The sequence below is a fragment of the Cupressus sempervirens genome, chromosome 8 (genome assembly GCF_028749045.1).
Source record: "Cupressus sempervirens isolate cs-2001-9-10 chromosome 8, ASM2874904v1, whole genome shotgun sequence".
Lineage (NCBI taxonomy): Eukaryota > Viridiplantae > Streptophyta > Pinopsida > Cupressales > Cupressaceae > Cupressus > Cupressus sempervirens.
Window position 1 is genome coordinate 644576039 of NC_143125.1, and position 11231 is coordinate 644587269.

The window sequence follows — 11231 nt, forward strand, 5'->3', positions numbered from 1 at the left end:
TGAAAACATTTGGACTTGAGGCTTCAAAACTAGTAAGTACACCTATGGTAGCATCACTCAAGCTATCAAAGAATGATGATTCAACTAAGGTAAATAAAAAATTATACTAATCTATGATTGGAAAATTGCAATATGTAGTACACAATAGGACCTGATATTGCATTAGTTGTAGGGATAGTTGCAAGATTCTTTGCTAATCCTAGAGAGAATCACTTGATGGTCATGAAAAGGATAATGAGATACTTGAAAGGAACAAAAGAACATGGTCTATACTATAAGAAGAATAAAAATTTTGAACTGAAAGCATACAATGATGCTAATTAGGCTGAAAATATTGATGATAGAAAGAGCACCAGTGGAGGAGCATTCTTCTTAGGTAGAATAATTGTTACATGGACTAGCAAGAAGCAAAGTTGTACTTCCCAATATACTACTGAAGCAGAGTATGTTGTTGTTGATATTAATTGCACAAACATTGCATGGATCAAATAGCTACTTAAGGGAATGAAGGAAGAAATCACTAAACTAGTGACACTTTATTGTGATAATACAAGTGTTACAAATATATCAAAGAATCTTATAATGCATACAAAGACAAAGCACATTGGAATAAAGTATCATTATGTAAGGGAATTGGTTCAATACAAAGAGGTGAAGATAGAATATATTAACATAAAGGAAAAAATTGCTGATATCTTCACCAAAGCATTACCTAAGGACGATTATGAGTATCTAAGAGGTAAACTAGGGGTGATACCCCTATCAAAGGCTATGTAAAAGATAGAGGGTGTACCTTGCATCAAATAAGCTAACCTTCATTTCATACAAATTGATGTAGTGGATCTTACTTTAGGAATTGCCTAAAGTAACTACAGAGCTAGAATTACAAATTAGTCACAAGCAAGATGATAGAGGGAGAAAATTGAAGAGCCTACAAAAGCCTATGTCTACATAAATCAAAGATGCCAAGTGTTGAGTATATGTCTTTGGCATTGTTGTCAAAGAGGGAGAAAGTACATTAAATTGATCAAGTGAGATGATTAAGGGAGAAACTACAGTACTGATTGGTTTGGTAAGAAAGAAACAAGGAGAAAGAAGAAAACAATCAGAGAAAAGATTAGAAGAAAAAGAGGGAAAATCAAATATATTATGTTGATCCATGATAGAAGAGAATCAGAAATGAAGGAACTCAAAGGGAGTTATATTTTGTAACCTAATCAAAAGAGGGAGTTGTTGATAGAGGGAGAAGTTTTAATCACAAACTTTCTTTTTGGTATTGCCTTACTATTTTAAGTGAGTTAGTTTGATGGAATAAGATGTTTATCATTTGTTTGATTGGCTAATCAATTTGGTTTGCCATCAATGCCAAAGAGGGAGATTGTTGATATATGATTGAAAAGATCATTTGAGTGGAAAGACTATTGAAGAAGACCGTGTTTCAATCATTGTTTTGTTACTGATGTCAAACTTGCTACATGCTGGTAAGATAATTCCTTATATGTTTCAAGCACTATCACTTAGTTGATTGATGAGGAGGATTTGATCAACAAGATGTAACAAAAGTACCTAGAGGCAAGGTTGAGTTATGATTATGTATTGAAGTGCAAGAATCAATTAAGACGCTGATAATATAATGTATTGATGATCTATTTGAGTTTACAAAATGATTGGCTACACATTCAAAAGAATAAAGTTGAACAAAGGTCATTTGCCAAGCTTGACCAAGTTGATAGAAGGTGTTGAACAAAGTTAGTGCAAGCCAAGTAAAAAGTCAGTTGGAGCCGAGTGAAAGTAAATTCCAGTGGATGTCGAGTAAATTAGAAGGTGCCAAGCAAGATAGTTGATGCCGAGTAATTTTTAGTTGATGTCGAGCACTAGTAAAATCTAGTTGATGCTGAGTAATTTTATAGTAGATGCCGAGTAACACAGTATGTGTCAAGCATCAGTAAATTGATAATGCCGAGCTCCTATATTATGAAAAGATTGAAGATTTTTCAAATAAAAGTTGACAAGTTTATTTTCTTGGAATTTGTGAATTAGGAGGAAGATAAGATTGATGAGTTGGTGGCATAGAATCTTACGTAAACCATTTTGGAGGAAAATTCAAATGGATTCTAGGAGAAGTTTCTAAGAAAGACAAGATATGGGGTAGATACATTGTATCCTACATAATCCATTGAAAACCCTAATTTTGGTGATGGATAATGAGTAGGAAAAGTGTTCTAAAGATGTTTGGTCATGAAGAAAAGAGGTTAAAGAGTTTTGATGTGAAAATTTGACAAGGAGAAGTAAAGGGGTTTGCTTCATCAAGTGACCCAAGAGAAGAAGTTTGCAATGGCATACTAAGCAAGAAGGCTTAAAGAGGATGAATGCTTGAAGGGTGAACAAGCTATCAAGAGCTACAAAGATTGGAAGCCAAGAAGAGTTGAGGACTAAATAGTGATTTGTAATTTGGAGGTAAGGTTGTAAGTTGTATCAGATCAAAATTTTACTGTTACTTTCTAACAATTGTATCAACCTAGGGTAAATCCTTTGGAGTAAGGTTGACTTAATAGTCACTGAAAAATCCTCTAATAGGGTGGCATTCCAAGTGAATGGCCTAAAGTCTTCTAACAAGGCTCACTTTTAACAAGGTGATTGAAATCCCTGTGTTGTAACCTTTAACAAGGTTGGGCTTTAACAGTGCATCACTTTAGAAGAGTGAAAAAAGAGTAGCATGTTACTGGTAGTTTTTCTCAAATTGGGTTTTCACATTAAATCATTGTGTCAAATGTATTGATGGATATGTTTTGTTTTATGCTTTACATTTTTACATGTTGATTTAATAGTAACATATCAATTTTAGGTAACACACAATGAATGCATGTATGGTTAAGAATGTTTTATGGGTTTACTGAATTGTGAAAAGTTTTATTTGTACATCTAGACCTTGAATAACTGATTCACCCCCCTCTTATTATTCTAAAAGAATTCCAACATAAATAAGGTCAAGCTCATTTGCAAAGGTTACTCACAACAAGAAGGCATAGATTATGAAGAGACATATGCACCCGTGGCAAGAATGGAAGAAATAAGGATGTTCTTGGCTTATGCAGTAAGCAAGAATTTCAAGGTTTATTAGATGGATGTCAAGTCAACTTTTCTGAATGGAGAACTTGAAGAAAAAGTCTACATTGAGTAATCTAATGAATTTCCTCTAGCAAAAGATAAAGAATTTGTATGAAAACTAAAGAAAGAACTGTATTGTTTGAAGCAAGCACCTAGAACCTAGTATGCAAGGTTGGACAAGTATTTGTCTAAGCTTGGATTTATTATTTAGGTACAAAAGATGGTAATCTATATTTAAGGAAAATTGATGATGGTTTATATATCATTGTAATATTTATGTATGACATAATATTTAGAGGAAATGATAAAGAAAGTGATAAGTTTGTTGAAGAGATGAAAAATGAATTTGAAATGAGAATGATAGGAGAAATAATGTTTTTCCTAAGATTTCAAATTACGTAGAACAAAGATGGGATATTTATTTCAGAAACCAAGTATCTAAAATACTTGTTGAAAATATTTGGTTTAGAAAGTTGCAAACCTATTGGTCACAAGTTATCTAGCAAAGATGAAACACCTACAGTTGAGCAAAAGAAGTATAGATCTACAATCAGAAGATTGTAATATCTAACTCACACTAGATTAGATATAGCAAATGTAATTGGTATTGTAGCAAGATTTTAAGCCGATCCTAAAGAGTATCATTATGCAGCAGTAAAGAGGATATTCAGATATTTGAAGGGTACATCTGATTATGGAATTTGGTATGATAGATCAAATGATTTCAACTTGTGCGCATATATTGATGCAGATTGGGTAGGCAGTCTAAAATGAAAAAAAGAGAACAAGTGGTGGAGCATTCTTTCTTGGAGGAAGAATGGTTTCTTGGTTGAGTAAGAAATAGGATTGTATATCTTAAAGTACAGCTAAAGTAGAGTATGTTGTAGCAACAAATAAATATAATCAAATTATGTGGATGAAACAAATGTTGAAGGATATTTGAATTGAGTTTACAGAACCTATTATCATTTACTATGATAACACAAGTACAACAAGTATGTCTAAGAATCTGATATTACATTCTAAGACAAAGCACATATCCATAAAGTATCATGTTGTGAGAGAGAAGGAAACAAAGAAAGAGATAAGGTTGGAGTATGTAAGTACTAAAGATCAGATTGTAGGTATCTTTACAAAACCTTTTCCTAAAGATACTTTTGAGTACCTAAGAGGTATCCTAGGGGTTATGCCCCTACCTACTTCAAAGTAGATGTAAGGAGTGCATTAGTCTAGTGGTACAAAGCACTATGGTTAGACTAAATTGAGTGTTGATGCTTCTCGTATGGGGGAGTATCTGGTATGTACTAAGTCATTGAGGGCTCTTGGTATTTTGGTATTTTGTATTAAATAGTATCTTTGGACACTTAAGTTGATTGAACGAATTAGAAAAATTATATTTGTATACTTGTATTGATACCTTTGACGTTAATGCCAATGGGGGAGAGAATGTGCACAAGAAAAACATCTCCTAGGAAATGGGGAGAGAAAAATTATAAGAGGCACCTATTAAGATGTCAATGGGAAAGTGTTATCTCTTTAGGGAGATTTAGAAAGATTCATGTAAGTGCACAAAAGAATATGAGTGTGCAGAAGAATATATAAGTGGGCAGAAGAATATGAGAGTGCACATAAGAATATGTAAGTGCACAGAAGAATATGTAAGTGCACAAAAGGATATCTCTATGGGAAAGATATGTAGCCAAAAAAGTGTTGTAAGTTGTTTACCATAAACAACTCATGACAACAGCCAGAAAATTTTAGATTGATGTAGAGGATTTGAGAAGATGATAGCAGTAGCAGCAGCAAAGTACAATTTGGTATTCTTAGAACTTAGATGTTTTTCATCCATGTTGTCATCAATGCCAAAGGCGGAGATTGTTAGCATGAATGCTGATGATACTACATTGGGGGAGTATCCTAAGCATTGAAGAGTATTGATATGTTGCATTCATGACTGTATTTGTCATTGATGTCAACATAGTAGTAATTATATTAAGACTAGAAGAATAGCAATCTATAATCGTAGTATGCGTAGAATCTGAGGAAGTTTTGGATGATGCATAGTGGAGGACATATTCCTAAGGTTGTCTTGATGATGTGGTTAAGAGGACTAATTCTAAGTCAATGGTGTACATAAATTACACTTGATTTACTAAAAGTAGTGCATAGACATAGTACTAGAAAATAGAGTTCTGATAATCTTTCGCTATCTTTCATCTAAGATTGTAATGAAGAGAAGCACAATTACATAGTGATAGAGGATAGTTGTGTGGTGATGCTAGCATGTGTGTAAGACATGGTTTCACACGTGTGAAGTTTTGTATAGACTGTGAGCTGACAATGCTATTGTAATTGTGAATAAATTAATTATCTTATTTTAATTAGTTGGGAAATCCTCAAGGCCAACTCAAGGAATTATTATGAAGATACATTATAAAGAAAAGTTGTTTTCCTTTCTTATAATGCAATCTTGATTTAGAGGATCAAGTGGAATGTGAAGTATTAGTGTGTAGTGCGAGAAGGAGCAGAATGCTTGCTGAATGCATGTAAGCGATCCAAGGGATCATTAAATGCACAGTATGAGATTTGGTTACAAGATCTGAAGGAGTAAAACTTTGGTTGATAGGACAGAGGGACAAGAAGGAAGTACATTTAAGTTCTATTATTCTGCAAGGAATAATATAAAGATCATTTGGACATTGGGCTCTTTGATCTTACCCTTGAAGTTTTTTGGGTAGTGGGTCTGGAGCTGTCTTCCACAACACCTAACATGGATTCAAAGTCTCCTAACAAGGACTCATATGTATTGAATGTTGTAACAGACTCCTAACAGGGTCTATCCTCTAACAAGGAATATTTATATTAGTACATCATCTTGTGGGTACCATCCCCACCAGGGTTTTCTCTCTAATCAAGGGTTTCCCTAGTTAACAGATCTAGTGTTAATTGTGTATGAGTATCTTGTTATGGTTTTAGTTAACATTACTTATTTGGTTAAGATTGTTTAAAGTTAATGATTGTGATAATATTTGGATAACTAATTCACCCATCACCCCCCTCTCTCAGTTATATCAATGGACTATATATGCTAACAACTCTTTTATGTACTGGATATCACTGTATATTGCATGTTTGAGTAGTGGGATTAACTTACATACATTCTGTAAATTGTATTAACAACTAGTAATAGTGTTGAGGCTTCTAACAAGGCCTAGTCCTCCAACAAAGATCAAGAACCCTATAAAAATGTAATAGACTCCTAATAGGGTCAATATCTTTCACAAGATACTTTTGATTAGTGGATCATTTTGTAGGTACCATCTCCACTAGGTTTTTCCCTTAGCCAAGGTTTTCCTAGTTTAAAAACATGGTGTTATGTGTTGCATTGCTTTATGTTTGTGTTTATTGTGCAACTTAATCAATTCATTCATTTATGCAAGTTGTAAGATTGTTAATGATATCTATAATTGGGAAAAAGTTTGTGAAATATTGATTCACCCCCCTCTTAGTATTTCCTATTTCTAACACATTCTTTGGCAACTTGAGCGTGATGAGTCGGAAGAGCGGTAATAACGTAGGTAGAGGAATTTCAAATTCAAAGGGTTTCTACAATGGTCCTCCATCACTATAATCTATGGATGGCAAGTTTGAGGATGATGCTAATGGTGCAGAGAGTTGTGCTGGTAGCTCTTAGTCTGCTATTGGTGGCTCTGTAGGACCCTGTACCTGGAAGAGGGTTTCTTTGGAGGTTGTGTTGGTTGTGAGATTTTTTTCCTTAGATCCTTGTGAATCTTAGGTTGATCTTGCTCTTGGATCAGTTTGTGGAGGATCAATCTCTGGTCTTGTTTGTTGGTGGCATTGTTATGGGTTCGAGGCATGTTTTCCTCTTTGCTTACATAGAGAGAGTAAACAAGAGAAGTGAAACTAGAGTTTCTACGAGCACTGGTGAGGAAGGAGATTTTGAGGAAGATGATGGCTACCCACTTCTTGTTTGGGTAGATTTACCTTCTAAATGCTCTTTGTTTGCTATCAAAGCTTTAGCTTTGGTGCAATAATCTAGGTTTAAATATGGGGTGTTGATATTTTCAAAGGAGGGACCTTTTCTCTTCTTTGTGTCTTCCAACCCCATTGTTGGTTTTGTAGGATTTGTGTTGTGTCCTATTTTTTATTGCTATGGGGATTTTCCAGATTTAGTGTATTTTCTTGGCTTGCTCTGGTTAGTTTCTAGAGAAGTGATTGTGCAAAAATTCTAGGAGGGGCTTTTTGCTCCTTTCTTGGTCTAGATAGTTGTTACATGTTCATGATTAGTGTGTGGGATAGGAAACTAATTCAAATGGCTAGATGGGTGTCTACTACTCCCAACTTAGCTTGGTATCTCATTGTTGCTATATGTTGTTACAACAGCATGCAAGGGCTTTTTGAGATGACCTTGGTTTTTGTTATTTGGTTTGGTCTTGGCCCAAGTTGGAGTAGGGGTGGGTTACAACTATTCGGTGATGCTGCCTCTTCCTTGGTTTCTCTCCACTCCTCACATGTAGGGAGCATGGTGATTTTTCAAATTAAGTTAAGGTTGTTTCCTCTTGGTTCCCCTCTTTATTTCTTCTTGGCTCAAGTAGGAAAGAACAAGGAATGGTGCAATGGATTTGGTACATTTGAATGGCTTCTTCTATAACAATTCCTATGGTGGTAAATGAGGCACCTATTGAGGTGCTAACTACTATTGTGAAGCAGGGGACAATCATCTTCCCTATTGAGGTGGAGATTTTAGGTGCAAGCTCTCTCGAGCTTCAAAGAATGGTTGATGGTTTCACTATTGTGCTAGAGATTTTATGGGCTCTATGCTATGAGAAGCTTGATGGTTGGTGGTTTCATAGCTTCCTTGTGGTCTTGTTCATTTGGCTTGTTGTTCCTATTAAGAATGACCCTTTTCTATTGAGGTGAGAAGTGATACTACAGTTGGCACTCTAAATGACATGCAAATTATTGTTTTGTACACAAAGGTTTTTGTCAAGCTTACCCCATCTAAAAAAAATTTGAGCTTCTTTTTTGTGGGTGGCTGCCAATGAACTATAATGATAGTATCTTTTAGTTTCTTTCCTCGTGATTAGGTGATTGTTGGAACTTTTAAAGAGCTCACTCTAATCCATCATGTTACTTTTCGGTTAAAGCTTGCAACTTTTGTGGAAGCTTGTCCCAAGATGATATTTGAGAATGTTGACCATATTTGGTGGCTTAGTCACTTCCAAACATTTAATTTTGACAGAGGGAGATCTAAGTGTCGTTAATGTGTTGTTAATGTGTTGCTAATAAGTTGAGTAATGATATCTAGTGTTGCTCTCTAACTATACCATGGGCCAGCACCCTCTAACTGCTTTTTAAATAAAAAATAACATTCTTGCAAATGTATTATAATACCTTGATTAATATAATTAGAATAAATAAATATTCCAATATATAAGTTATTCTCTTTTTAACTATAAACCATATGCTATGATTGATATATTAATTTACACATCTTATATGTATTGAGGTCAATGTTCATTATTTACTAACATTATATGTAATTTTAAAAAAAAAGCTTTTACCAATTTAAAGAAAAGAGAGATCTAAAAAAAATGACAATCTAATATTTCATTGCATTAAGAAGCAGAATTAGACTAATATTATTTTCTATTTAAACCATGAAATTTACAAACAAATTGGCAGAATACGCACTGAAAAAAGCTCGCCGAGGCATTATAACAGAGACGGAAAGATTTTATAACAGAGAAAGTCTATACACACTGCACTAGTGCACTGTAACGTCGAGCCACGGAACCCAAAGCAAAACCAAAAAAACACGAAATTGAATAAAGATGCAACACAGCAACAAACTGAAAAACTGAATTTTATATCTTTCCGAACTAGACAATCAAACCCAGCTAAACAATCCCGAGAGTTCAAGTTCCTCACTTGCCGGGAACAAAGTTGGTGGCATAAGCCCAAGCGTTGTTATTAACAGGGTCCGCAAGATGATCAGCCAAGTTCTCGAGGGGACCTTTACCGGTGACAATCGCCTGCACGAAGAAGCCAAACATGGAGAACATAGCGAGGCGGCCATTCTTGAGCTCCTTCACCTTCAGCTCGGCAAAAGCCTCAGGGTCGTCGGCCAATCCGAGGGGGTCGAAGCTGCCACCTGGATAGAGGGGGTCGGTGACCTCGCCGAGGGGCCCACCAGCGACACGGTAGCCCTCGACGGCGCCCATGAGGATGACCTGGCACGCCCAGATGGCGAGGATGCTCTGGGCGTGGACGAGGCTGGGGTTCCCCAAATAGTCCAGACCGCCCTCGCTGAAGATCTGAGCGCCCGCCTTGAACCACACCGCCTCCCCGAACTTCACTCCGTTGCGGCTCAGCAGCTCCGGGAACACGCAGCCGAGAGCTCCCAACATGGCCCACCGGCTGTGAATCACCTCCAGCTCCCTGTTCTTCGCGAATGTCTCCGGATCGGCCGATAAGCCGGCGGTGTCCCAGCCGTAGTCGCCGGGGAACTCGCCGGTGAGGTAAGACGGGGGCTCGCCGGAGAAGGGTCCCAAGTATTTCACCCTGTCTGGTCCATACCAGGGGGAGGACGAGACCGGGGCTTTGACGGTTCTTGCGGCGCCCCTGCGCATGCTGATTCTCTCTCCATTGTTGAGACCCGCCAGTTGCCTTGCGAAGTCGCCCTTTGAGAGCTGCCCTGCGAATGCTGGGGACGAGAGCTTCGCCATTGCGGCCATTTTGTTGTGAGTGTTTGTGCTCTGAGAGGGATGAAGATAGGGGATGAGAGTGGGGAGTGGAGAGTGGGGTTGGGGTGGTTTATAGGTGGGTTTGTGGGTGATTTTTTATCGGGTGGGAATCTGGAGGAGGAACCATGGCCACAGATTGTGGACGACGATATCTGTTTGGGGTGACGTGGGCACGTGGTTTTGGGTCGTGGGCTTTATCTGAAATCGGGTCTCCGTCGAGGCTTGGATGTGCCAATCGGATCGAGGGTCTGGATTCTTCCATTCTGGGGATTATCTTGTGGCTTGGGGCGTGGAGTTGTATTGTGTGGTCTAGGATACAATGTTGTGTCCCAACTCCGTAGCTAGGTGACACCTGCTTGCAAGGGAAGATGATATGTGTGGTTCTGGTGAAACCAATCCAAAAATACGGATACTTGGTTCAACGTAATAGATTTTATCTTCATTAAAATTGTTTTATTTAATTAAATATAATGAACTCACAATTTAATCTTTGTGAAAATCTTTTAAGCGACTGTGTGGAATGGGTGACTTGGGTGACTTTCTAAACGGATCCTATGTTTGCAAGTAAGGAGAATGATGTGTGATTATGCGAAGTTTACAACAGATAGATCGCTAAATGGGACATTGGTCATATTTGGGTTTGAGGGGTCATGTTTAATCTTGAAGAAATTTCCATGGTGAAGTATGTTTGAGTTGAAGTAGTATTAGATGGGTAACATTTCACATGATCTAAAGGGCATATGCAAGGAATGATATGTGTGGTTGTATAAACTCAAAATAATGATAATTGATGAAAAAGGCATTGATTTTTTTAAAATTTATTATGATTACTTTATTCGAAGATATAAAGCTTGTATATCCAAGGAATGATATGTGTGGGTGTGGTAAACTCGAAAGAGGTAATTGGTTGAATGTGACATTGATATTTTATTGAGTTATTATGGTTATTTTATTTAATCAAACATATTTAAGCGGGAATAATGGTAAAGGAAACTCTATATGTAAGTTTGTTTGAGTTGAAGTAGTACTTGGTTTGGATGACTAGGTAATTGGTTGAATGTGACGTTGATATTTTATTGAGTTATTATGGTTATTTTATTTAATCAAACATATTTAAGTGGGAATAATGGTAAAGGAAACTCTATATGTAAGTGTGTTTGAGTTGAAGTAGTACTTGGTTTGTATGACCTCCTAGGAAGGTATAAAACTTGCATAGTTGGGGAATGACACATGTATTAATGGTAAATTTGAAGTACATACATGGTTAAATGAGACATTTTATTTTTATTTATTTTTAAAAAATTTGGGTGGGGGGAGGGTTACTATGATTACTCTAGGCAAATCCATAAAGATCAA

At 36.6% G+C, this 11231-nt stretch overlaps 1 protein-coding gene across 1 annotated transcript; it reads right to left on the reverse strand.

The window, feature by feature from the left end:
- Positions 1-8979: 8979 nt before the first annotated feature.
- On the reverse strand, positions 8980-10044 carry LOC149544067 (chlorophyll a-b binding protein, chloroplastic). The gene has a single exon (XM_089798668.1). It carries the CDS (start codon positions 9864-9866, stop codon positions 9057-9059), a length of 810 nt encoding a protein of 269 aa, XP_089654794.1. The 5' UTR covers positions 9867-10044; the 3' UTR covers positions 8980-9056.
- Between the last annotated feature and the right edge of the window lie 1187 nt (positions 10045-11231).